General features: G+C 44.2%; 1 protein-coding gene across 2 annotated transcripts in view; it reads left to right on the top strand.

Annotated features, from left to right (window-relative positions):
- Window positions 1-5,294: 5,294 nt before the first annotated feature.
- The window catches only part of Usp4 (ubiquitin specific peptidase 4), a 37,539-nt gene continuing 15,281 nt past the window's right edge, over window positions 5,295-27,552 (top strand). The window contains exons 1-11 of one of the 2 annotated variants that reach the window (XM_050139341.1): window positions 5,295-5,462; window positions 7,144-7,271; window positions 11,810-11,940; window positions 13,636-13,762; window positions 16,368-16,513; window positions 16,643-16,704; window positions 19,946-20,086; window positions 20,842-20,959; window positions 22,846-23,019; window positions 25,260-25,418; window positions 26,982-27,206. In XM_050139341.1, coding sequence (XP_049995298.1) covers window positions 5,362-5,462; window positions 7,144-7,271; window positions 11,810-11,940; window positions 13,636-13,762; window positions 16,368-16,513; window positions 16,643-16,704; window positions 19,946-20,086; window positions 20,842-20,959; window positions 22,846-23,019; window positions 25,260-25,418; window positions 26,982-27,206 — 1,512 coding nt within the window. In that variant the 5' untranslated portion in view covers window positions 5,295-5,361. The remainder of the gene's footprint in view (window positions 5,463-7,143; window positions 7,272-11,809; window positions 11,941-13,635; window positions 13,763-16,367; window positions 16,514-16,642; window positions 16,705-19,945; window positions 20,087-20,841; window positions 20,960-22,845; window positions 23,020-25,259; window positions 25,419-26,981; window positions 27,207-27,552) is intronic. The other variant, XM_050139343.1, reaches the window with a different exon arrangement.

Below are 27,552 nucleotides of genomic sequence, written 5' to 3' on the forward strand. Positions count from 1 at the left end.
AAAAAAAAAAAAAAAAACCATCCCACTCCGTAAATGCCCCCCTAGCCTTGCCCTGTGCCCACCAAACCTCCTGATTCAGCAGTTCAAACAAGCATTGCACTGAGCTCTTGGAGGACCCTGACCTCTGGCCAACATGACTGCAGGGCACTGATTGCTCTGGGAACTTGCAGCAGCATTAGGTCATAGACCTTCTGAGAAGCCAATGGGCCCTGTGGTTACTTAACCAGGTTCAAAAACTTCCATTTTAGCAAAGTGCTCTTTTCAACCATTAAAACGACAAATCTGATGAATGAGGCCAGATACTTCTGGCACAATTATAGACTTTGATCAAATGACCTCCTTCTACCCCAGTGTAGTTCCCCAAACAACAAATCTGTCATTTTTATAAAAATAAAGTTCTTCCCTTCCTGTTGGTTCTGAGGACTTGCCCTACTTCCTTAAAACTACCAGAAGTGGTACAGGAGAAAACATTGAAAAGGGAAGAGGGAAGCTGCCACCCTCTAGTGTAGGTTCTGACCTATGTCGGCAATGGTTTTCTTTTCCCATAAATAACGAGACTAATGGTCATGTTTTGCAATCATAACATTGTCAGAGTCTTTGGTTCTGCTGTCCTTGAGATGGAGCCCAGGACTTGGTGCGTACTGGGCAGGCGCTCTGTCACTGAGCTTGTATACACCGGGATGTATCCCAGGCCTTCCTTTCCACTCTTTCTGTGTTTGTTCTTTGAGACAGGGTATCGTTTCTATAGCATAGGCTAGCCTGGAACCTTCTATATAGCTCAGGATGGATTTGAACTCTTGCCTAACTTCACAAATAACTGGGGTTATGGTCATGCCATTATGTGCAGATTCATTTTCCTTGTGCATATGTATGGTAGTGGGGACCAAACTCAGGGCTTTCAGCATGCTTGGCACTGCCCCAGTGAACCCAATCTTCAGCTACTTTTGAGACAGGTGTTAAGTATTTTTCTGCCGACGCAATAATCCAGATCAAACCAGATCAGACCGAATTAGGAAAGAGCCCAGGTTTGCCAGGGCAGTGGTGGTACAGGCCTTTAATCCCAGCACTCTGGAGGCAGAGGCAGGTGGATCTCTTTGATTTTGAGGTCTACAACAGCTAGTTCGAGGGCAGGCTCCAAAAACTACACAAAAAACTTGTCTCGGAAATAAAAAAAAGAAAAAAGAAAAGAAAAGAAAGAAAGAGAGCCCAGATTTAGTGGATGGAAGCACTCCTGGGTGGCCCTCTGGAAACAGGCTGTAGAAAACCGGAAGACCATGTGCTATTTGTCTGCGTGTTTGCATGTTTGTTCTCTGAGGGCAGTTTAAATAGCCTGTGGGAGTGATCTTGACCCTAACTGGGGAGGGGTCACTGATTGGCTGGCTTTCACGGAGGTGGAGTTTGGACTGAGGCAACTCCCAAGGGAGGGGTCTTTGACTGGAACTTTCCACCCAACATTTTAAAGTGGATGCGGAGGGTGAGGGGTGGGTGAGGCCCCCAATCAAACAACAGGATCTTAATAAATTGCCCAGGCCAGTCTTGAATTCACTCTGTAATTCAATTTGACCTTGAATTTTTGGTTCTTTCCTGTTAGCTTCCTGAGTATAGGGTATCACAGTCCCAGTTCTAACATCCTCAAAGCACTTTAATTTTATACTTAAAAATAATTTATTTTTATGTGTAAGAGTGAGATGTGTTTTATTTATGTGTAGAAGTAGAAGTGTTTTGCCCGAATGTATGAGCATGCCTGGTGTCCATGGAAATCAGAAGATGTACACATTTCCCAACAACTCTTTTACTGGTCTAGGACAGATGTTAATCAGCTAAAACTCAATATAAAAAGAGTTCATCTCTATGAGTTCGAGGCCAGCCTGGTCTACAATAGCTAGTTCCAGGACAGGCTCCAAAGTCACAGAGAAGCCGGGCGGTGGTGGCGCACGCCTTTAATCCCAGCACTCGGGAGGCAGAGGCAGGCGGATCTCTGTGAGTTCGAGACCAGCCTGGTCTACAAGAGCTAGTTCCAGGACAGGCTCCAAAACCACAGAGAAACCCTGTCTCGAAAAACAAAAACAAAACAAAAAACAAAGTCACAGAAAAACCCTGTCTCGAAAAGCCAAAAAAAAAAAAAGTTATTCTCATCTTCACTGGACAGTTCCATTTCTACCAGCCCGCAAAGCCATAGTGAAGGGTTACCACAGGATCTAAGTCCTGGATGCTTTCTGTGCTGTGAAACACCCTCAGGCATTTCACTTTGCTCCAAACCTGCCAATGCCTGCGTGCCATTAGGGCAAACCTCTGGGCCCAGCCAGCTTCCTTTCTGGCTTTCAGTCTCTTTAAGGTCTTTTAATAGTCAGTGCTGTCTCCTTGGCCTAATCCCTAATCTTTGATCGTGAACTGCACATTTCAGAAAGGTTTCCTCATGCTTCCTTCTAACAGTTTCTTCAGGACCAAAATCAAATTCCACTTAAGTCCAAGGCTTCTTTTTCACATTGTCTGGCACTCCTACAGTATTTGGCTTCCACCCTGTAGTGATTCTTATCACACGCTGTCACCATGGGAGTGATTTATGAAAGACCTTTTTTTGTTTCACTACTTTTAATTTTTTTTTAAGATTTATTTTTAAGCCAGGCAGTGGTGACTCACATCTTTAATCCCAGGATTTAAGAGGCAGAGGCAGGCAGATCTCAGTGAGTACGAGGCCAGTCTATTATAAAAAATTAGTTCCAGGACAGCCAGAACTGTTACACAGAGAAACCCTATAGGCAGAAAGAAAGACTGCTCATTCGTTTCCTAGCCGCTCACACTTGAATAATCACACAGAAATTGTATTAATTACAATAGAGTTTGGCCAATGACTGTAGTGTATTCCTAGCTAGCTCTTACATCTTAAATTAACCCATTTTTATCAATCTGTGTATCATCACAAGGCTGTGGTCTACCGGTGACATTCCAAAGGATCCAGAGTGTCCTTCTCCTTCAGCAGCTACTGGTGTCTCCCTGACTCCGCCTACTTTCTCTCTATACCTCTGTTCAGATTTCCTGCCTGGCTTTGCTCTGCTAAGTCATTGGCCAAAAATAGCTTTATTCATTAACCAATAAAAGTATCACATATACAGAAGGCCATTCCACATCAAAACCCAGTCTCTAAAAACAAAGAAAAAAAGATTTATTTTTTATTCAAGTGTGTGTCTGTGTGTCCACGTGCGCACGTGTGCCACTTTTGTGTAGGCTCCCACGGGGCCCAGGAGGGGACATCAGATCCTTTGGTGCTGTAGTTACAGGCAGTTAGGAGATGCCTGACTTGGGAGGCTGGGTCTTCTGGGAGGGCAAAAGTATTCTTTATCCTGAGTTATCCTTCCACCCCTTGTTCTGACACAAGAAGTTATCAACAGTACAGGAAAGACAGCCCCAAAACAGGAGGCCTGAGGAGTTCCCTTTCTCTCTGGGAAACTCCCCACTAACATAGGCTAGATCCTTAACCATACCATAGGGAAGAATTTCAAGACAAGCCAGAGTGAAGCGAAGTTAATGAACTTACTAAGAATCAGAGGGGCTGAAGGGATGGCTTCGTGGTTTAGAGTATACAGTTCTTGCAGAGAACCCAAGGATAGTTCCCAGCATCCTATCAGGCAGCTCATAGCTGCCTATAACTCTAGTTCTAGGCCCTAGAATCTAGGATGCATTGCCTTCTGGCCTTGGAGGTGACCTATATGTAGGCGGAACATATAAATTCATGCAGGGGCACACACATACACATAAAAATAAATATATCTTCTTTTTTTAAAAAATCTGTATTATAATAGAGTGTACAAAGGTAAGGGAAGCCTGGCGATCGATGGTGGCACATGTCTTTAATTCCAGCACTCAGGAGGCAAGAGAGACAGGCAGACCTCTGTAAGTTCGAGTCCAGCCTGGTCTACAAGAGCTAGTTCCAGGACAGACTCCAAAGCTACTGAGAAACCCTGTCTGGAAAAAAACAAAAGAAAAGGAAAGAAAAGAAAAGAAAGAAAGAGAGAGAAAGGAAGAAAGGAAGAAAGGAAGGAAAGGAAGGAACGAACGAACGGGGGGAGGAGAGAGATGAGAGAGAGAGAGAGAGAGAGAGAGAGAGAGAGAGAGAGAGAGAATTGAGTGGTTCTGTTTGTTTTTTGAGGGCTGCTAGGAACCAAGGGCCTGCTCCTGCTAGTCTAATACTGAGCCCCGCCCCACTCCCAACCCCAAGAACTGTCTTACTTCCCTTATTGTTCAACAACAGGATTTGCCTGAGAAATGGAGCCTCACCAGCTTGCCTGACCTCTTCCTTGTTGGAGGCTGTTTCCTCCAGAAGAGCTGGGCTTTTAAAGCTATGCGGGAGCCATTGGAGAATGGTTTTCAGGACACGCAATCTTTGTTCCAGAAAAAAAAAAAAATTAAAATGCCTGGACTTCATTCCTTCCTCAGTCGCTATGGATCCTTTGTGGCTGCTATTCCCTTTGACTTGGGGGCTGAAGGCATTCAGGTCACTAGGTTGCTTAAGACAACTTTGTTTTTTGAGACAGGATCTATTTACTTTTTTTTGCCAGGCGTGGTGGTTTACACCTTTAATTTCTGGGGGCAGAACTCAGATGGCGATCATCTGAGTTCGAGGCCAGTTCCAGGGCGGCCAGGGTTACACGAGACCATTTCTTAAACAAGTTTCATTGTTATACGCTGTACGGTGAACTCATGCCACAGTGCCTGTGTCGGGAACAAAGGGCAATTTTAAGGAGCCAGTTCTCCCACCTTTACACGGGCTCAGGGAATCAAATCTAGTCGTCATGCTTGCGCGACGACCCACGGAGCTGTCTCGCTGGTCCTTATTTGAGACAACTGTTAATGGCTGGACCACACCGGACAGTCCAGACCCCAATGTGCCTGTGCACCTGGCTACCGGGGCTGCCGAGGCAGTCAACTCTATCTCGCATTTAGGCGGTCTTGCAGAAAGCGCAACGGCACCGAGTGGAAACAAAAGAAAACAAAAATCTAGGGGCAGGCTTCTTGCACCCGGATTGAGCAGCAGGGTAGGCCCGCAGGCCAGGATGGAACGAGTGCCTGAGGGGTCGAGGGCCGGCCTGTAGTCAGACCGCTCGAAGGCGCAGGGCTGCGGGCGTTCTTCCCGAAGAAGCTGCGCAGACGCGGGGGAACGTGGCCACCGCCTCTGGGCGTCCAGCCCTCTTCCGTCCGCTCCAGCTACCGGGGACAGCTCGTGGGGGCGGAGAGAGGAGGCGGAAGCTGACGGCGGCACCGGGCGCGCGCACGTGCGTGCTTACGTGCGTGCGTGGGCGCGGCCCATAGCACGCCGTGCGCTAGGCGGATGTCCGGGCCGGCTGGGCCGGGGCGGCGGACGAGATGGCGGAAGGCCGAGGCAGCCGTGAGCGACCGGATGTGGAGACCCAGAAGACGGAGCTCGGAGCTTTGATGGGGACTACGCTCCAACGTGGGGCGCAGTGGTGAGCGTTCGCTCTGCCCTTCCACCGCGCAGAGCCTCAGGCCGGGTGGCTGGCCCTCAGGCCGGGTCCCTCTCCTCAGCTGTAGGTAGAGGCTGGCCGGGGGCGGTGCCTGGAGTCTCAGAAAGAGTGGCCTGACAGCCGCCGCGGATGAAAGAAACCTGAGATCAGCTGGGGCACAGCACTGACAGGACTCGGGCTGTCCTGGCCCATTCGTATTCCCAAGGATGCTGGGCCGGCGGGGACAGGGGTGTAGAATGTGGGAAAAGGGGACTGCTCAGGTCGGCGGGAGCGGGAAGGTGGGAGAGCTACTTAAGCACCGAAGACTTGGGCACTTGGGAACTTGACTGCGACCTTTGGGAAAGATGTCCACACCTTACAGACCGCGGTTCCTTAACAATTAAAACCTGGGTAGCAATTTGTGGTTTATGGCGCTCAGTGGGTTGAGAGAAGATCAGAAGTAGATACTTTGTAACTTGTTAACTGCGGAACAGATTCAAGGCCAGAAGCTAAATAAACGTTTAAGAACCCAGATTGTCAGATGTCAGGAACAATTGTGGCAGTAATTGGAGCTAGGAGTGGGAGAGGAGCGGAACTTGAATTCTTGAATCCTGGAGCAAAATAGAAGATCGAAAGTTCCAAGATTTTGCCAGGCATGGTGGCATATGCTTCCCTGTTTTGCAGGGACAGAGGCTGAAGGATTGCTGCAGTTCAGGGCCAGTCTCTTACACAGTGAGCATGAACCCTCCAAAGGGGAAAAAAAAAGTCCAGAGTTTAGAAGAGCAGGTTCAGATATGAAGCCTCTTAATAAATGGTTTACGAGAAGGGATAGTACTCACCAACAGTGGAGAAATACCTGGGTGGTGCTACCATGTAGGATTCAAAAATTAGGGTAGGTTTTCCATTGATTGGGTGTGAGCAATCTGAGGATTGAAGAGGAGATTGTGTGCGTGTGTGTGTGTGTGTGTGTGTGTGTGTGTGTGTATGTGTAGGGGGTACCTTTCAGGTGTAGTTCTGTGGTGTTTATATTGAGCAGAGAGGGTGTGCACCGCATATCTGGCTCTTTTGTTTTTTTACAGATATGGTCTCATGTCGTTCAAGTTGACCTCAAACTTACTATGCAGTGGAGACAGACCTTCCAAATGCTGGAATCACAGCTGGGGGCCACCACAGCTAGTTAGTTCCCTTTGGATTTACAGCTGTGGGACACCACAGCTAGTTAGTTCCCTTTGGATTTACAGCTGTGGGACACCACAGCTAGCTAGTTTCCTTTGGATTTACTCCTTTTGTGAATATCTGTTCCAGGCTAGGCCTGCTCTGCCATGTGGGGTGACCTCTCTGTTCCTGATGTTGAGTGTGTCTTTTAGCCAGGTGGTGGTGCACACCTTTAATCTAGTACTCAGGAGGCAGAGACAGGTGGATCTCTGATTTTGATGCTAGCTTGGTCTTCAGAGGAAGTTCTAGGCCAGTCAGGACTATACAGAAAACCTATCTCAACCCTTCCCTCCAAAAAGTGGGATTTTAGTGGAAAATGCTCATTACCTTGGTGAAAAACCATAAAATGTAAGACTAGACGTCTAGAGAACAAAATTAAAGGAGAGCTACAGCTGCAGAAACTTAAAACGTTAGCTTTTTTTTTTTTTTTTTGGTCTATAATTTATATGAAACTATTGTTTCTCTCTAGGTATCTTATTGACAGCCGGTGGTTCAAGCAGTGGAAGAAGTATGTGGGCTTTGATAGCTGGGACATGTACAATGTGGGTGAACATAATCTGTTTCCTGGACCCATTGACAACTCTGGACTCTTCTCAGGTGCAGTACCCTAACTTTTCTAGCTATGTGTCCACACGGGACATAGCTGAGGTTGTGTGTATCCATACCGTGGACACCATGAACATACAACTCTCATAATGTCAAGAGACAGAAATGCTCGCTTTCATCTGAAGTAGAAGTCTTTGTAGATTATGAGGTAGAAGCACCTTTCCTAAATAACTACTTCTAACGATGAGAGCATGTTTTATGTCTTACTATTTTGTTGCTGTGAAGAAACACTATGACCAAGGCAGCTTATAAAAGGAGTTGTTTAATTGGGGGCTTGCTTACAGTTTCAAAGGATTAGCTCATGATCATCGTGGTGGGGAGTGTGGCATCAGGCAGGTAGGCTTGGTGCTGGAGAAGTAGCTGAGAGCTTTATTTCCTGATAGCTGGTCTAGGGAGAGATTGGGCCAGGTGTGGACTTTTGACAAAGCCCACTCCTCAGTGACATATCTCTCCAGCAAGGCCACACCTCATAATCCTTCCCAAACAGTTCTACCATCTACCATCTGGGGACCAAAGATTCAAACATGAGCCTTTACTAAGCTTTTTTCCCCCTTTATTGTATGTTTGCACACATGTTTGGTATGTGTGTGTAGGTGAAACACAATGTATGTTAAAGTCAGAAGTCAGCTTTATGTGTGCACACGTGTTTGGTATGTGTGTGTAGGTGAGACAGTGTATGTTAAAGCCAGAAGTCAGCTTTATGCAGTTGTTTCTCAGGTTGTTAGGATTTTTAAACAAACAAAGCTGAAGACATTTTCCCTGACCACTTGGTAATGTTTTGCCTTTATCTTTATTTATTTATTTTTTGAGATAGTTTTTTTTTTTTTTCCTGTGGAACAGTAGACCAGCCTGGCCTTGAAGGCCTTGAACTCACCTAGATCTGCCTTCCTTTGCTCCTGAGTGCTGGGATTAAAGGGGTACACCCACCAGGCCCTTTTCTTTCCTTTCCTTTCCTTTCTTTTTCTTTTTTCTTTTGGTTGGCTTTTATTTGTTCGTACTTTTTGTTTGCCTTGGTTTTTGTTTTTTGTTTTTATTTTTTGTAGAAAGGGTTTCACTGTGTGTATTCCTGGCTGTCCTGCCCTGGAGCTCCATCTGTAGACCAGTCTGGCCTTGAACTCAAAGAGGGCACCTGCTTCTGCCTCCTAAATGCTGAGATCAAATGTGTGCGCTACCTGGCTTTGTTTTTTTTTTTTTTTTTTTTTTTCCCCTTAAGAAAAAATTGAGCTGCCTCAGCTTACAGCCGAGTTGCACCTTTGTGTGTACTGGGCTGGCTTCACTGGTCTGAGGAGAACAGTGAGTGCTGCCCTCCTTGGGATGGGTGTTGATAGACAGGCTTAGCGGGGAGTAGCACCCTTTGTGGCTGGCAGCTGATGAGTCGTCTTGAATTTTTCCCTGAGTGTGTTTCAGATGTCTCTGATGGGTGTAAAATGAATGTTTAACATATTAAATGGCATTTACTCTCCATCCCACACAGTAGTGTCCATGTGAACTCTGAATGTTCAATACCAAGACTGTTTAGGTGTTGGGCATGGCCTAGTGGCAGAGTGCTTGGAGGGACATACATGTAACTCTGGGTTTGAGCCATGGCGCTACAAGAAAGTAATCAAATAACCAGGATGTAGCTGTTGCTCAGAGACAAAGTGCTTGCTTGCCTAGAGTGTGTAAGTCTTGGATCCACAGACCAGAAAAAAAACTAAGAATCCTGCTGGGCGTGGTATGTTCACCTTTTATCCCAGGCCTTGGGAGGTTAAGGCTGGAGAATTGTTGTAAGTTCAGACTTTATGAGCTGTATACTGTTTATTTCAGGCTAGCCTGGGCTGCACTGGGAGACCTTATTTCAAAACAGTACACTAATGAGGTAGTTTTTTGAGGTAATGTTTTTACCCAGTAGGTAATGTTTTTACCCAGTAGGTAAAAACACTTGGTCTGTAGATCTCACAACCTGAGTTCAATCCCAGGGACCCACCTAAAGGTGGAAGGAAAGAGCTGACTCTACAGAATTGTCCTCTGACTATGCATTGTGGAATGAGCAACCCTCCCATCCCCCCACAGTAATAATATATATTTTTTAATTTTTGTTTTTTGAGACAGGGTTTCTCTGTAGCTTTGGAGCCTGTCCTAGAAATAGCTCTGTAGACCAGGCTGGCCTCGAACTCACAGAGATCCACGTGCCTCTGCCTCCTGAGTGCTGGGATTAAAGTTGTGTGCCACCACTGCCTGGCAATAAATAAAATGTAAGCAACCTCCCACTACAGAAAGCTAAGTGTTAACTGAGGGATAGGGATGTAGAACAGCAGCAGATTGTTTGCCAGCCTGCTTGAATCCTTTGTTCATCCCCAATTTCTGAAAATCAACAATAGCAGAAACCCCCAAAACAAGAATATTTAATGACTCAGTAATAGAAACTTTTTCTTTTCTTTTCTTTTCTTTTCTTTTTTTTTTTTTTTTTTTTTTTTGGTTTTCGAGACAGGGTTTCTCTGTAGCTTTGGAGCCTGTCCTGGAACTCCCTTTGTAGACCAGGCTGGTCTCGAACTCACAGAGATCCACCTGCCTCTGCCTCCCGAGTGCTGGGATTAAAGACGTGCGCCACCACTGCCCGGCTCAGTAAGAGAAACTTAAGTCACTGTCTGTGTCCCCTCCCATCCCCCCTTTTTTTCTGCTCTGCTGGGACTTGAACTGAGGGCTCTGGACATGATTGCTGGGTAAGAACATACCCCCCAGCCCTCAATGCTTCATGTATTTATTATTATAGTAAATGTTTTGTGTGTAGATGATGTCTGAATTCAAGCACTGTCAATAATATTGTCATTTAAGTACTCATAATTAACCATTTTATTGTTTTTTTTCTTCTAATTTTTTTGTTTTGTTTTTGAGACAGAGTCTTCCTATGTAGCCCAGGATAGCCTCAGCCTGCTGAGTGCTATGATGCCTGGTTTTTGGTTTTCTCTTTTGGGGTGGGGGAGGTACTTTATGCTTGAACTTAGAGCCTTGCTTGTGAGGAAACTGTTCTCCCAATGAACTATTATTGCCCCACCTATGCCTGCGTTGGCTTTTATCTTCATCTTTACTAATGATTCCTTTTACTGTTTCTAAACTCCTGTTTAAACCCTGAAATGTTTTATTATTTTCTTTTTTTTTTTAAAAATACTAGTCAGGCTTATAATCAGCCATGTTATGTTTATTGTGGAATCTAGAAGCATATATATATAGAAAATGTAAATTCAAAGTTTTCTTATTAGACAGGCAGTGATGGCACATACCTTAATCCCAGCACTGGGAGACTGAGGCAGGCGAATCTCTGAGTTCAGGTGCAGCCTGGTATACTGATCAAGTTCCAGACAACCAGTACTACAGAGAGAAATCCTGTCTAGAAAAGCAAAACCAAAACCATTTTTTTCTTATTGAGCTGAAGTCCTTGGGTTTACCAGCAAGTATTTTGAGCTGTGCCCAGCCTGTTTTCTCTGACCCTGTGATGCTGTCTTCTGTCCGTAATCTTTGGAAGCAGGAAGATGAGAAATTAAAGGTCATCCTTGGCTAGATGGAGATGGAGTCACCATGGACTGATTTGGACCCTCTCTCAAAACAGAAACAACAACAAAATAAGAAATGGGTGGTTGGGAGGGAGATCTGGGAGGAATTGGGGAAGGGGAAAGAATATGCCCAGAATATATTGTATTTTATGAAAAGTGCAATTTTTCATAAATAAAAATTGTATATTATATAAATTATATCTCAATAAATTTTATTTTAGATTACTTTCCCCCCCCTTGAGACAGAATCTCACTATGTAGCTTTGGCTGTCCTGGAACTCCTGTGTGGTCCAGGCTGCCCTTAAACTCAGAAAATCTACCTATCTCTGCCTCTAGTGTGCTGGGATTAAAGGGGTTCATCACCGTGTCCACCTTCAATAAATTTCACTTAAAAAGAAAAAAAAAAAAGAGCCGGGCGGTGGTGGCGCACGCCTTTGATCCCAGCACTCGGGAGGCAGAGGCAGGCGGATCTCTGTGAGTTCGAGGCCAGCCTGGTCTACAAGAGCTAGTTCCAGGACAGGAACCAAAAAGCCACAGAGAAACCCTGTCTTGAAAAAATCCAAAAAAGAAAAAAAAAGAACAAAGAGAGATCTTTTGCCTTCTACCCTTCCTATTCTTTTTGAGATGGAATCTGGCTATGCTGCCCTAGCTGGCCTTGAATTTTAGGGCTCTAACCATTCTCAGCTTGAGTAGCTAGAACTACAAGGATGAGCCAGATTCTAGCTTACTTTCCTTTCTAATTATAGAAGAAATAGAAGTGCCTCATAAAACATGACCGAGGATCGAAAAACCAAAAAAAATAAAATAAAAAAAATAAAAAATAACCATGACCGAGGACGGATAAAGAGTGGTCAGGTCTGTTCTGGGTTATGGCCAGTGACAAAATTTTGGAATGTTGTACTTGTTCCTGTTGAATCTTTTTCATGAAATACCTAAGAATCTTGTTTAGAAAATATTCTGGGGAGAAGAAAAATGAGGTATGTGCTAATTTCTTTTCAGATCCTGAAAGTCAGACCTTGAAGGAACACTTAATTGATGAGCTGGACTATGTGTTGGTCCCAACTGAAGCCTGGAATAAATTGCTAAATTGGTACGGCTGTGTGGAAGGCCAGCAGCCCATTGTCAGAAAAGTGAGTACCTGAGTTTTTATAACCTGCTAGGTGTGTGTCTGAGTTCTCCCTGGTACACTGACTTCTGTTGATTTCCTGGGAAGATGAATGTAGTGATTGAGAGCAGGTATCTATACCTTGTTTGTTTGTTTTGGATTTTGAGACAGGTTTTTCTGCATAGTCCTTGCTGTCCTGGAACTTGTCTGTATACCATATTCCCCAAACTCAGATTCTCCTGCCTCTTCCTCCCAAGTGCTAGGATTAAAGACATTACCACTACATCTTGAGACATTTTGTTTCCTGAGACAGGATTTCTGTGTAGTGCAGGCTAGCCTTATCTTGATTATATCCTGCTTCTGACCTGAGAGACTCTCTGGGTTGTTTCTCGTTCTATCTAGGAAATAAAATGGTTTGTGAGTAACTCAGGATGTTGCTAAGTGGCCTCCAAATATCAGAGCTGCCTGGTAGTTTAGGACATTCGTTAGTGCTTAGACCACTTTATGGGACTCTTCAGTTGGGCCAAATGAATATAAACTAATGTATTGCTGCTCTTTCTTTCTTCCAGTACTGGGAATGGTCCCTAGGGGCATTATATATGCTAAACAAGTGTTCTAGCACTAAACTATATCTTCAACCTTTTTTTTTTTTTTTTGGTTTTTCGAGACAGGGTTTCTCTGTGGTTTTGGAGCCTGTCCTGGAACTAGCTCTTGTAGACCAGGCTGGTCTCGAACTCACAGAGATCCTCCTGCCTCTGCCTCCCAAGTGCTGGGATTTAAAGACGTGCTACTACCTCCTAACCTCTAATAACTCTTCTAATACCATTTCCCCTCTGCCCATGAGGCTGACTATACTGCTGAGTACTCAGAAAGTAGATGTTTGTCCCAGAACAAGGAAGGTACATTCTGAGACAGAGCATGGTTTAGTGCCTTTGGTGGACAGAACTCATGAGACCACTACCTTGTCTCTCAGGTATTTGCTTTTCTTTTTCTTTCTTTCTTTTTTCTGTTTTTGTGTTTCTTTTTTTTTTTTTTTTTTTTTTTTTTTTTTTTTTTTTGTTGTTGTTTTTTCAAGAGTTTCTCTGTGTAGCAACTCTGGCTGTCCAGAACCTGGTTTGTAGACCAGGCTGGCCTGGGAACTCAAATTATCTGACTGCCTCTGCCTCTCTAGTTCTGGGATTAAAGGTGTACGACACTGCCATTGCCATCACTCTGCTCCCCCTCCCCCCCAAGGTTTTACCTATATTTCATAGCTCTTTACTTTGACAAACTCTACAAGGGCCAAAATTTTTCTCGGAGACCTGCATATAAGGCGTGGTGTTGTACCCTGGCAGATCTCTGGTTCCGTGAAGGTGTACTTGGTTCTCATTATGGGGTGTGGGGGGCTTGTAACTCCAGGGATATATGCTGATGAATTAATTCTGTGCTTTCTAAAAATGAGTAAAAATTTGTACTCCTTAGAGCAGATGTAGTGATGAATGCCTTTAATTCTAGCTCTTAGAAGGCAGAGGCAGGCAGATTTTTGTGAGTTTGAGGCCAGCCTGGTCTCCATAGTGAGTTCCAAGCCAGCCAAGGCTACATTTGAATCAGAAACAAAGAATTTCTGAAGGAAACTTTTTTGAGAGGTTTTAGTTTTTTGCTGCTGCTGCTGAGGCATGTCGTTTCCAAGACTGCCCAGGTGTCTAGCCATGGCTCAGTCATCCCTGCCTCTTGTTCACAGGTTGTGGAGCATGGCCTGTTTGTCAAGCACTGCAAAGTAGAGGTGTATTTGCTGGAACTGAAGCTCTGTGAGAACAGTGACCCCACCAATGTGCTAAGTTGCCATTTTAGCAAAGCAGACACCATTGGTAAGCAACTGGCAGGGTTCTGGGTACCTGGTGAGAGAATGCAGGGTATTGTAATTGATGGAAGGGGAGCTGGGGTGCTCTCTCAACACTTGTTACCAAGCTGTGGTTGTCGGTCCTGACTTGGAAGTTTTCTCCTGAGAGAATTGTTATGGGAAGTGTGTTCTTTAGAATGGGACTTGGGCATCCAGATGTCCAGAAGAATAGTTCAAGCAGACTTGAACTCAGTATATGGCCATGGATAACCTTGTCTCCACTTCCTGCGTGCCTGGTTTATATAAATGATTCTAAGGGTCGTACATGTGGTACATGTATGCTAGGCAATCCTATCAGCTAAGCCACATCACCAAAATCTTTAAGTTTTTTGGGACACAAACCTGTATGTAAAAACACTGCATTTCATTACATAGAGTAGTCCCGAGTCTGAGCTATGTTGTTTCAGACAGTATTGGTCTGATGCAGCGTGGTCTGATGGCATGTGTAAGGCAGAGCATGCATGTTGTGTGTTTAGAAGTAAGGCTGCAGTGGTGTGGCACCAAAAGCACTTCAGGTTCTTTACAGATGTGATTTTCTTGCCTTTGAGATAGGGTCTCGTGTAAAATGAGTTGGTCTCATCTCTTCTGACCTAGTCTAGCCTTGAGTTCCTGGTCCTTCTGCCTCTACTTCCCAAGTGCTCACCACTACACTCAGCTCTCTTTGGGTGGGTGTTAGATTGTGAGTTAATTTTGGTTGTTACATGTTTCGAAACCTTTTAGCATTGTTACTTTTATGTTTTTTTTTTTTTTTTCTGAAGGCTTGTGTGTGTCTGTATGTATTTGAGAACAAGTCTATTATTTGCTCTGGTTGTCTTGGAACTCATTATATAAACCAGGCTGGCCTCAAACTCAGAGCTTCACCTGCTTCTGCCTCCTGAATTTTGTAATTAAAGGCATGTGCCACCACACCCAGCTTATTGTTACCTTCCCATTCCCTATACATTCATTTACATGATCCACACCATCTTCTGGCCTCCTGAGGGTATAGACACACATGATGTACAGATGTACATGCAGGCAAAAAAAATCCATACACATAAAAATTAAGAAAACAAAACTTCCACATCTCGGGGGAAAATGACAGGTGTTTTTTCTTTTCTTTTTTTTTGTTTTGTTTTGTTTTTCTGGTGTAGCTGCGCATTACTCTCAGGACCTTTTACTAAGCTAAGCAAGCACTCTGCCACTGAACCACATCCACAGTCTACTTGAACTAAGCCCCCTTTCTTTTAGATGGAGTTTTTTTTATTTTGTTTTGTTTTTTTGGTTTTTCGAGATAGGGTTTCTCTGTGGTTTTGGAGCCTGTCCTGGAACTAGCTCTTGTAGACCAGGCTGGTCTCGAACTCACAGAGATCCGCCTGCCTCTGCCTCCCGAGTGCTGGGATTAAAGGCGTGTGCCACCACCGCCCGGCTTTTTCTTTCTTTCTTTCTTTCTTTCTTTCTTTTTTTTTTTTTTTAGATGGAGTTTTGCTGTGTAGCTCAGATGGCCTCAGACTCATGGCCCTCTGCATCAGTGTCTCAGTTGCTAAATTATAGGTGATATCACCATACCTGGCTAAGAGCTAAGGTTTTTTTTCTAAAATTTTAGTTAAAAATTAAATCACTTTCCTTCCCTTCCCTATCTTTCCTCCAGCCCCTTCTGTGTTCCTCAAATCTCTCCCGTGGCCTCCCCCACTCCCTCTAAAATGGTGGCCAGATGAACTCAGGTCGCATTTCGTGTGTGTGTGTGTGTGTGTGTGTGTGTGTGTGTGTGTGTATATCTAACAATAATGACCATAGAGCTAGCTTTTTTCTTTTCTTTTCTTTTTTTTTTTTTTTGGTGGGCGAGGGGGTGGTTTCAAGACAGGGTTTCTTTGTGTTGCACTTGCTTTCCTGGAATTCACTCTTTAGACCAGGTTGGCAGTGATCTCAGGTTCACCTGCCTCTGCTTCCCAAGTGCTGAGATGAAAGGCGTGCACCACCACTGCCTGGCTTTTTCTTGGTTTGTTTGTCTGTTCTGTTTTTGAGACAGGATTTCCCTGGCTGTCCTGGAACTCCCTAGTAGACCAGGCTGACCTTGAACCCAGAGGTTCTCCTGTCTTTGCCCCCCAAGTGCTAGGATGATGTGTGCACCATTATCATCCAGCTTTTAGTTTTCTAATTTTTTATGTTGCCTTTCTTTTTTCCTTTTCTCCTCTTCCTTGTCTTTTTGTTTTGTTTTGCTTTGTTTTTGTTCTTTTGAGGACTATAGCTCAGGTTGACTTAAGACTTTCTAGTAGCTTTGAACTTGTTGAAGCCCTCCACCTCAGTCTCCCGAGTGCTGGGATTAACAGGCAAAAGCCACCACACCCAAGTTCTCTGTGATTGTGGTGCTGTAAATGAGACCTGCATTATCAGAGAAATATAGTGAGCTGCTTCTTACAGGGAGGCCTTTGAAAGATGATTGGCCTTAGGAGTATAAACAAGTTAAGGTCTGTGAACATACTTGCTCCTGATCTTCCATTAATATTTAAGAAGGAAGAAGCATGGAGATTGGTTTGTCTTGGCTGTCTTTATCTTTGGAGACAGCCCTGAATGATGTTTTTGCCTGTTCCTAGCAACCATCGAAAAGGAGATGAGGAAGCTATTCAACATCCCTGCAGAGCGTGAAACTCGGCTTTGGAACAAATACATGAGCAACACCTACGAGCAGTTGAGCAAGCTAGACAACACTATCCAGGATGCTGGGCTGTACCAGGGTCAGGTAGGAGGGCCCAGGCCATGCTCAGACAGGCAGCTCTGACCAGGATGTATGTCAAGAAGTCTTCGGAAGTGAGCATGTCAGAAGTGGGGTGTGTTGCACTATGCTCATTTGGTTTCCCCTTTCACTCAGGTGCTAGTAATTGAGCCCCAAAATGAAGATGGCACATGGCCCAGGCAGACCCCGCAGTCAAAGTAAGTGAACCTTCTCTCCCATGTATCTTGGGCCTACAGGTGCAGAGAAAGGGGAAGAGGAAGAGGGTTATTCTAAATTAGATGGAAAAATCAAGTTTCTCATCCAAATTGCATAGCGTTTGAAGCACCAGCCTTTGGAAAGTAGCTTGCTTCATAGTGTAAGAGATACCTGTCAGGGTCTTAACGTGGATGGAAGAGGAAGAAGAGAAGTTCAGAGCTGATATGGCACTTGCCAAAAGTGACTTTGTTTCTGTTAAGCTCCTTTACTTTTCTTCTTGTAGTTTAGAGGCTTTGAAAGGAAGAGGAGCATTAGGATGAGGTCTTGTATGACTTAAAGGAGATGGCTTGCTCCCACTCACCTCTGCTCTGCTGAGCTACTAGATTTGGATTCCAAGCACAGTTACCTTAGGAGATACCTGTGACTTGTGGAATTGTGCACAGGCTTAGAAGGTTGCAGAAAGAAATGATGGCTCTTCTTTAGGATGTTGTACTGTTTCCTCACCTGATGACAAAGATAGATCCAGGTGTGGTGGCATATTCCTGCAATCCCAGCCTGTGAGAACATTTGGTGGAGGTAGGAGGAGGAGTTCAGGGTCATTGTCTGGTACCTAGTGAGTTCTAGGCTAGCGTGGTCTGTAGGAAATCATGCCTACAAAAATAAACAAGCCTGTGGCTGTGGTGATGGCTCAGCAAGAAAATTGCTTGCCATGCAGGCATGAAGACTAGAGTTCACATTCCCAGAACCCATCTGTCTTGGGTGGGTGTTGTAGCCTGACCATCATCCTAGTACACAGGAAATATGGAGACTGGGAATTTCTAGTTGACTAGCCAGACTAGCCAAAGTGGTGAACTCAGGTCAGTGAGAGACCTTGCCTCAAAATGTAAGGGGAAGAGCAATCAACCTCAGCTTCCACATATATGAAAACATACATTCACATTTCGCATGCATACACCTTTTGCACACATACACATCATATATATGTATGCAAAAAAACTTGAAAAAATAAAATACTCTGTTGCCACAAAATGCCTGTCTCCCTACCATAAGAACTTATGAATATGTTTTGCAGGTGTGATTGAATTAATAATGTTGAAATCGGGAGCCTTTTGTAATCACAAGGCTTCCTGTAAGAACGGAAAGTCTACAAGGACTGTTTGTTGGACCCCTTGACTTTTACTCTGAACTCCTTTGGACTTTTTTCCATTGTTATTTATGCATTCATTCATCCATTTATTTTGGCTTTTTGAAGCAGGATTTCTCTGTGTAGGACCCCTGGTTGTCCTGGAACTCATTCTGTAGACCAGGCTGGCTTTGAACTCACAGAGAGCCACACCTGCCTCTACCTCTTGAGTACTGGGATTAAAGGTGTGCATCGCCACTCCTGACTTAATTATTTATGTGTATGGGCATTTTGCTTGTATGTATGTCTGTATATTATGTATGCCTGGTGCCTGTGGATGCGGATGCCCGAAAAGGGTGTTGAACTCCCTGGTACTGGAGTTAAAGCTGGTTGTGTTTGCAATATGGACACTGGGAACCTGGGTCTTTTGCAGAAGCAACAAGCACTCTTAATCATCTCTCTAGTCTTCCTAATTTAGACTTTTAACTTCAATAATTGAATGGTAGTGCACAGTTGTGTTATTTTTTTTTTTTTGAAACATTACAGCGTATTTTATTCAGTATGCATATCAGAACTTGCAAAGAAATTAAATTTTACTAGGTAGTTACTCTGATGAGCACAAGTATCATATTCTTTTTTTTTAATTTTATTTATTTATTAAAGATTTCTGTCTCTTCCCCGCCACTGCCTCCCATTTTCCTCCCCCTCCCCCAGAGTTGTGTTATCTTGAAAGCCCCTGAGTTTGTAGAAATTTGTGACAGCAGCAGTAGGAACCAACAGCAAAGATGAGACTAGACAGCTCTTTTTTAACCCCAAGACAGGGTTTCTCTGTCTTTGGAGCCTGTCCTGGCACTAGCTCTGTAGACCAGGCTGGTCTCGAACTCACAGAGATCTGCCTGCCTCTGCCTCCTGAGTGTTGGGACTAAAGGCGTGTGTTATCACTGCCCAGCTGACAGCTCTCTTCTTAACTAAAAGTGCCACAGAACACAGAAACCAAACCCTAATCCAGGAACCCTCTAGGTTAGCAGTTCTCAACCCCTGGGTCAACTCCTTTAGCATCAAATGATCCTTTCACAGGGGCCACAAGACCATCGGAAGACACGGAATTTACATTACAATTCATAACAGCAGCAAAATCAGAGTTACAAAGTAACAATAAAAATAATTTTATGGGTGGGTGTTACCACAACTTGAAGAACTATATCTCTTTTTGGTGTTTTGTTTTGTTTTGTTTGTTTGTTTGTTGGTAGGTTTGCTTTGGTTTTTTGAGACAGGGTTTCTCTGTGTAAAAGCCCTGACTGTCCTGGAACTCACTCTGTAGACCAGGCTAGCTTCAAATTGACAGAGAACTGCCTGTGTCTACCTTCTGAGTGCTGGGATTGAAGCGGGCAGAGGCAGTCAGATCTCTGAGTTCAAGGTCAGCCTGGGCTACAAGAGCTAGTTCTAGGTTAGACTTCAAAGCTATATAGAAACTCTGTCTCTAAACAAAACAAAAACCAAAAAAAAAAAGAAAAGCACATGTGCACACTGATTTATAAGTAGTGTAGACAAAACTCAGGGAGGAATTATCAAGTCATAGAATTTGGGATGGGTCAGATTTAACCTGCTGAACAATCTATCACACTGGCCCTTGAAGAGTGGGGGTGGGGGGAGAAAGTGTGTGTGTGTCTGTCTTTGTGTATATAAAGACAGGCACACATGTGCCAGAGCCTACTTGTGGGAGTCAAAGATCAATTTCAGATGTCAGTCCTTGCCTCGCACCAGTTTGAGACACTCTTGGTGTTTGCTGCTGCCTACTTGAACCTAGTTGACCTGAGCCCAGACCATGAGCGTCCAGTGGTTCTCTTATTTCCACTTAATATCTCTACTGGTGGTATGAAGACAGGGTTTTTCTAGTCTAAGAATGGAGAATGCTTCTTTCCTCCCTTCTCTTTCTATGTAATGTAGAACAGACTGGCCTCAAGCTCATATTCCTGTCTCAGCTTTCTGAGTTCGGGGTGTCCAGGCACGAGCCATGAAGCACACACCTAAAGAGTGTTTATAGAGAAGAAACCTAAGGCATTGAATGGGCCTGTACTTTGCAAACAAGCAGTAGTGTTGTTTTTGCTTCTCTCTCCCAGATCAAGCACTGCACCTAGCAGAAATTTTACTACCTCTCCAAAACCATCTGCAAGTCCCTATTCCTCAGTGTCTGCCTCTCTCATTGCAAATGGTGATAGCACTGACGCCTCTGGGATGCACAGTTCCGGTGTCAGCAGGGGGTAAGAACAGGCCTTTTACTTTGCTCTTCCTCCCTCTGAGTCCTTTTTCCATGAGTACCTGGAATGCTCTTCTGCCGAGATAAACCTTGTGGGATTAGAGCATCCTGGGAAAATGTGCTGCAAGTGGCTTTTCACTCCATTTCCTACCTGCAGTAAAGCATGCTGCCTGGTTCTGACTTTCATTACTTGTCCTTTTGCTGTGTGGTGTTTTCTCCAGTCTAAGTCTTGAGGGCAAGGTATAGGGAAATCGCATATGTAAAGGGATGGGCTGGTCAAATGGCAGCTGTAAAGGACAGATCTCAGTTCTGGCAGAGCCCTGTTTCTCCCCTTAGCAGCTGTGTTCCTTTCTCCATGCATCTTAGGAGCATAAGCCCAAAGCATAGGCAGAAAGGAAGAGAGCGAGACCAGAAAGAGTGTATGAGCAAACACTCATGTCAGTCAAGGCTGGTGTGGCCTAGTGGATGGTGGCACATACAAGTTCTTGAACTTGGTTCCCAAGATAATCTTTCCTAAAATCGTCTGATTAGTCACCAGAATCTAAAAGAAGAAATTTGATAGCATTTCTCCCTGTAGTTACTGCTGCTAACATGTCAGGTAAAGGTGGGGTCTGGAGGACCAGAGGAGGTGGAGAGCATTTACCTTATGAGACTACAACCAGGCACAAGTTATAGAGGCTCAAGCAGAGCTCCAAAAGTTATCCTTAGGGCATATGTACAGCACTTGGCTTTATTGCTGGTGTGGATTGTGTTTTTCAGTGGATCTGGCTTCTCTGCTTCGTATAATTGCCAGGAGCCCCCATCGCCTCATATACAGCCTGGCCTCTGTGGACTTGGAAACCTGGGGAACACCTGCTTCATGAACTCTGCTTTGCAGGTAAAGGGGAGAGTTGCCAACTAAATAAAACTGGGTGGGCGTTGGTTAAATGAAGAATGGGTCTTCTCTTAGTTCACCCCCAGTTCATCACCTTTTACAAGTCTCTGCCAGGATATCTCCTACCAGATAGTTCAGAATGGTTTCATCAGTGTTTACAGTTCTAACACTACTGTTTGCTTAGTTGGTTGTTGCTGGTTTTTTTGAGACATGAATTTTTATCTTCTTTCAAAAGAAAAGGGAGCTGGGCGGTGGTAATGCACACTTTTATTTATTTTTATTTTTTTAAAATATTTATTATGTATACAATATTCTGTCTGTGTGTATGCCTGCAGGCCAGAAGAGGGCACCAGATCTCATTATAGATGGTTGTGAGCCACCATGTGGTTGCTGGGAATTGAACTCAGGACCTTTGGAAGAGCAGGCAATGCTCTTAACCTCTGAGCCATCTCTCCAGCCCCTAATGCACACTTTTAATTCCAGCACTTGGGAGGCAGAGGCAGGTGGATCTCTGAGTTTGTGGCGAGTCTGGTCTACAGAATGAGTTCCAGACTAGCTCCATAGCTACTGAGAAACCCTGTCTTGAAAGAAAAAAAAGAAAGAAAGAAAGAAAGAAAGAAAGAAAGAAAGAAAGAAAGAAAGAAAGAAAGAAAGAAAAAGGAGAAAAGGACTGGGGATATGACCCAATGATAGAGGTCTTACCAGCTGGGTAGTGGTGGTGCACACCTTTAATTCTAGCACTCGGGAGGCAGAGACAAGCGGCTTTCTGTGGGTTCGAGGCCAGCCTGGTCTATAAGAGCTAGTTCCAGGATAGGCACCAAAGCTACAGAGAAACCCTGTCTTAGAAAGAAAGAAAGAAAGAAAGAGAGAGAGAGAGAGAGAAGAGAAGAGAAGAGAAGAGAAGAGAAGAGAAGAGAAGAGAAGAGAAGAGAAAGAAAGGAGAGAAAGAAAGAAGAGGTTATACCTAGAATTCTCAATACTGGATTCAGTCTCTAGCATTGATACCACAACAATCAGTGTTAGCATAGCAGTTTATGACTGTAATCCCAGAGCTCAGGAAGATCTTCTGTTCAGGACCTAGGCTAAAGAGGGAGATCTTATCTCAAAATCTTATCTTTATTCATTCGTATTTGTTGGTAGATACAATGAAATAACATTGTGATAGACTTGGGCTGCAAGGGATGAGGAGTTCAACTGCAAGGCTGGAAGATCTTGGTCTCTAAGAACGCCCTTAGGCCAGGCTGTGGTGGCACAGGCCTTAATCCCTGCAGAGCTCTCTGAGTTCAAGGTCAGCCTGGTCTACAGGGCAAATTCCAGGAAAAAACCAAAAAAGTGGGGAGGGGAACAAGCAATCTCTCACTTTTGAAGCCAACTGCAAGTTCAGGGTTTCCTTAGAGCAGTCTCAATTTTGATAATTTGCTAGAAGGACTTAGGTATTTACTTAAAGCAACCATAATTTATTCATAATAATGGTTTCTCATGAGGGAAGGATATAGATTAAAGTTAACCAAGAGAAAAAGCAAATAGAATGTCCAGGAGGGTTCCAACTGAAGAACTCTCATATGGGTCTGTATACCTGCAATGGAGTACGTGGAAGGCTGTGGCAGGAGGATTGATTGCCAAGAGTCTGAAATCAGCCTTGTCGAAGAACTTGGTTTATCTTTTCTGTCTTCCTGCTGTGTGGAAAGGTTTGTTTGTTGTTTTTCCAAGATAGGGTTTCTCTGTCTAACAGCCCTGGCTGCCCTGGAACTCACTTTGTAGACCAGGCTGGCCTTGAACTCACAGAGACCCTCCTACCTTTACCGCTGGGAAGAGTGCTGGGTTTAATGGCACAGCCATCACCACCCAGCTGTCTGAAAGGGTTGTAAGCTCTGATTTTGTTGTTTCAGTGCCTCAGCAATACTGCTCCGCTGACTGAATACTTTCTCAAAGATGAGTATGAAGCCGAGATCAACAGAGACAACCCTCTGGGGATGAAAGGGGAGATTGCAGAGGCCTATGCAGAGCTCATCAAGCAGATGTGGTCTGGAAGGGACACTCACGTGGCTCCTCGAATGTTCAAAGTAGGTTGAGATATATTACCTTTCTTTCCATAAAAGGTTGTTTTTACATTATGTGTGTATGTGTGCACTCTCATACACGTGTGCACACATGTATTGTATGCACCATAGCACAAGTGTAGAGCTTAGAGAACAATTTGTTAGGAATTGGTTCTCTCTACCATATAGATCCTGAGAATTGGGCAAGTGACTTTATCTGCCGAACTTGTTGTTTAGATTTCCTTGTCGTTTTTGTTTGTTTTGTTTTGTTTGCTGTTTTTGAGATTGTTTGTTCCTTTGATTGTTTTGGTTTTTTGTTTTTTCGAACAGAGTTTCTCTGTGTAGCCTTGACTATCCTGGAACTTGCTCTGTAGACCAGGCTGGCCTCAAACTTACAGAGATTGTCATACATTAAAAAAAAAATAAAACAACAACAAGCTGGGCTGAGTGGTGGTGGCCCACACCTTTAATCCGAGCACTTGGGGGACAGAGGCAAGCAAATCTTTGAGTAGAGGCCAGCCTGGTCTACAGAGTTAGTTCCAGGACAACCAGAGACGTATAGAAAAACCTTGTCTCAAAAACAAAACAAACAAAAAGTAGAATTTAAGACTCAAAGTTTTTGTAATCAGATCCTTCTTTACTGTCATTCAGAGCTGTGGTTTTTGAAACAGGTTCTCACTGTGTAGCCCTGGCTGTCCTGGAGCTCACTATATAGACTGGGATGTCCTCAACTCATAATCCAGCTGCCTTTAACTCCCAGGTACTGGGATTAAAGATTTCTGTCACCAGGTCTGTCTTAGTACTGTGGGGTCTATTATGTTTGTTTAAGACAGGATTTCTCTGTGTAACAGCCCTGGCTGTCCTGGAACTTGGTTTGTAGACCAGGCTGGCCTTAAACTCAAAGAGTTCAGCCTGCTTCTGCCTTCTTAGTGTTGGGACTAAGGCCGTAGACCAGCATTCCTGGTTAATGAATGTCAATACTTAGTCAGATCTTTTCCCTCAGTGAGGAAATCTCAAGTGGCTGGTTAATACTGAAGACTCTCTTTCATCTTCTTGGCCACATTAATCCCTGAGAAATACAAGTAAATTACTGTTTCTTTACTAAATCATAAAAAAATACTAAAACTAGACAGCAGTACACTGGGTTCATTCCAATGTGAACAATTTACAAATCGCATTTTGGGCTAATATAGTGCTTTCTCACTTTCCTGATGGACATAGTTGATATCTGTCCTGTCTGGTTGTAGCATTAGCCCCGGTGCTGCTGAACACTTGGAATGTGGTTAGTGTGACCAAGAATATCAGTTTGGGAGCACTGAAGAGGTGGACCCCTTCTAGAGAGTCCAGATTTGATTCTTAATACCTACATGGTAGCTCATAACCATTTGTAACTCCAGTTCCTGGGGATCCAAAGCCTTCTGGCCCCTATGGGTACCACATAGGCAGGTGGCACAAAAAAACATACAGATAAAACATCCATACACTTAAAGTAATAATTTTTAAAAAGAATCTCAATTTTAAATTGTGTTTAACTTTGTCATTGATGCTAGGAATTTAATCCAGGGCTTTGTGTAAGCTAAGCAAGTACAGGTGAGCTATATCCTAGCACTATTTATTTTCAACTTACTTAAATTTAAATAACCTCTCAATTAGTGGCTAAAGTGTTAGCCAACCCAGACGTAGAACAAAGCTTGTCATATTTAGGCTGCATCATAGTCTCTGGGAAGGCTTATTACAGGAGATTATGGGCCCATCCCTGGAGTTTGTGGTTGAATCTCAGTAGGGCCTTAGAGTTTGTTTCTGATAAGCTCCCAGCTGCTGCTGGTGGTGACTGGAAACTGTTTCGGGGGTTGCTGGAGAGAGCATTACTGAGTGTCAGAGCTGGAGATGTGGGGCTGTGCTGTGTGTGCTCCTGTATGATGCAGCATCATTTCTGAAGTTCTATAATTTAACACTGACCACAGGAGGACATTGGAACGGGGCATCGGAACTTGGGTATATCACCTGAGAGTGTCTTCCCTACCCCTGTCAGGATAATGGCCTGATTACATGTCTGTGGTTTTTTTGGCTCTCTGATCTGAGCCGTTTCTCAGGGCCGTAGGTCTCAGTGTGGCTCTTTGAGTTAGTTGGGTGTTTGCTCAGGTGAGGTTTCTGGTGTTCTAGTTGACCTTTGTCATGTCTGCTGCCCCTCTGGCTTTGCTTGTTTACTTTGCTTCTTCACTCCTCCTTTATTAAACCTCCTGATATAGTTGCTTTTGTTGTAGACCCAAGTGGGACGATTCGCTCCTCAGTTTTCTGGCTACCAACAACAAGACTCTCAGGAGCTCTTAGCCTTTATTCTCGACGGATTGCACGAAGACCTGAACCGAGTAAAGAAGAAGCCCTACCTGGAGCCAAAGGATGCCAATGGGCGACCAGATGCGGTATGATATTGAAGCTGTCTGCACAGTGTCCCAAAGAGTCTTCCTTCTCTTGGCAGCATGGGAACAGTCTTCTGGTGTTGGTTAGTGCGAGGGCCTTGGTTGCCTCTCACTGCTACTCATAACAGGGATGCATTCCTAGTCAGGAAAGAACTACCTGTACTTGCCTTTTCTTCCTTCCTTCCTTCCTTCCTTCCTTCCTTCCTTCCTTCCTTCCTTCCTTTCTTTCTTTCTTTCTTTCTTTCTTTCTTTCCCAGTGCTCTAGGACCTTTTGAATAGTAGAAGGCACTCTACCACTGTGCTGCATCCCCAGCCCAACAGTGTTTCTGTGGGTTTCTTCAAGTTATCTACTTTGTTTATTATTACACTGGCAAGCCAGGAACTAAAAAGCTCTGAAAACTTTAAAATGTTGACAGTGAGATCTTAGCGTTGTTCCTGCTGTTTCCAGGTAATCCAGGATATTTATCTGTGATGCTCGTGATAAAACCTCCAACTTCACTCCTGTTGGGCAAATGCTGGATCTCATTATGTATTTGGGCTGGCATTAGACTGTGTAGCTGAGTCTAGAAAGTTTGAGTATTTTGCCTCCAGAGTAGTAAACTAACCTCTAAGATCTTTTTTTTTTTTTTTTTTTTTTTGGTTTTTCGANTGGTTTTTCGAGACAGGGTTTCTCTGTGGCTTTGGAGCCTGTCCTGGAACTAGCTCTTATGGACCAGGCTGGTTTCGAATTCACAGAGATCCGCCTGCCTCTGCCTCCACCGCCCGGCTAAGATCTTGATTATTAAAATATCTCATTAAGACTAAAATTAGAGCTGAGCAGTTGTGGTACATGTCTTCAATCCCAGCACTCAGGAGGCAGAGGCAGGCAGATCTCTGTGAGTTCAAGGCCAGCCTGGTCTGCAGAGCTAGTTCCAGGACAGGGATGCACAGAGAAACCCGGAGTGTGGGGGCGGAAGGTGAAACTAAATTTAGGACATATATACTTGTTACCTTGATTTTTCTGGTACAGGAAAGGGGAATGAATTTTAGAGACTTTGTGGCATTGAAATAATTGATAGGAATGCTTTAAAATTGCACTCAAATCTTAACAAGAAAACCATGAGTTAGCTTAAATATGCCATGATTAAATATCTGATCCCAGCACTTGGGAGGCAGAGGCAGGTGAACTTTTGAATTCAAGGCTAGCCTGCCTGGTCTACAGAGTGAGTTCCAAGACAGTGCTGTGTTACACAGAAAAACCCTATCTTAAAAAACAAAACAAAACTCTTTCCTAAGGGCATTTAGATCATTACAAACACAAAAGGGTTGGTCTATCCCCAGTGGAGCTCTGTGCCTATGGTACTCTCAAGATCCCTTATTCTCTGTAGTTCCCTGTTGATTTTTTTTGTTAGTACTGTTGTGGATATAGAGCTGGCCTACAGTGGGAATGTGGTACACTAAAAGCTCTTGGCAGCTCGTGGTCTAGCTTCTGGACCATCTCAGTGTTTGTTAGGAAGCATTCTGAATGCGGGGAAAGGACAGATGTTGAGACTCTCCTACCTAACTAACCCTTCTTCTTTTATCCAGGTAGTAGCAAAGGAAGCCTGGGAGAACCACAGGCTCAGGAATGACTCTGTGATTGTGGACACTTTCCACGGCCTTTTCAAATCCACCTTGGTGTGCCCAGAGTGTGCTAAAGTTTCTGTGACTTTTGATCCATTTTGCTATCTAACTCTCCCACTGCCTTTGAAGAAGGACCGAGTTATGGAGGTCTTCCTGGTTCCTGCTGACCCTCAGTGCAGACCTATCCAGGTAACAGAATCCTTACCTTCGTAGCACCACTTGCTGAGTAGAGTCTCGTCCCTGATGGGACTGCTTTCTACCTGCTGCATGGGAAACTCCACCAACTGTCCCTGGGTCCCCTTGGAATTTAGTCTTTGTCCCTTTGACCCTTGTCCTCTAACAGACCTTTGTGTAAGCCTGTTCAGTCTGTCACTTTCTCATCATGTTCCATTCATGTAACCTGTTTCACCTGCTAAATGATCCTTGAATGTTGGGGAGCATGCAGTAAGTTTCCTTAAGTCTGTCTTTAAATGAGCTAGGAGAGCAAGCCCGATTGGAGAGATGGCCCCTGGTCGTCATGTCCAGTAGAACTGAT

Source organism: Alexandromys fortis, unplaced genomic scaffold (assembly GCF_014885135.2).
Source record: "Alexandromys fortis isolate MF-2015 unplaced genomic scaffold, M_Fortis_MF-2015_v1.1 scaffold_36, whole genome shotgun sequence".
In the NCBI taxonomy this organism is placed as follows: domain Eukaryota; kingdom Metazoa; phylum Chordata; class Mammalia; order Rodentia; family Cricetidae; genus Alexandromys; species Alexandromys fortis.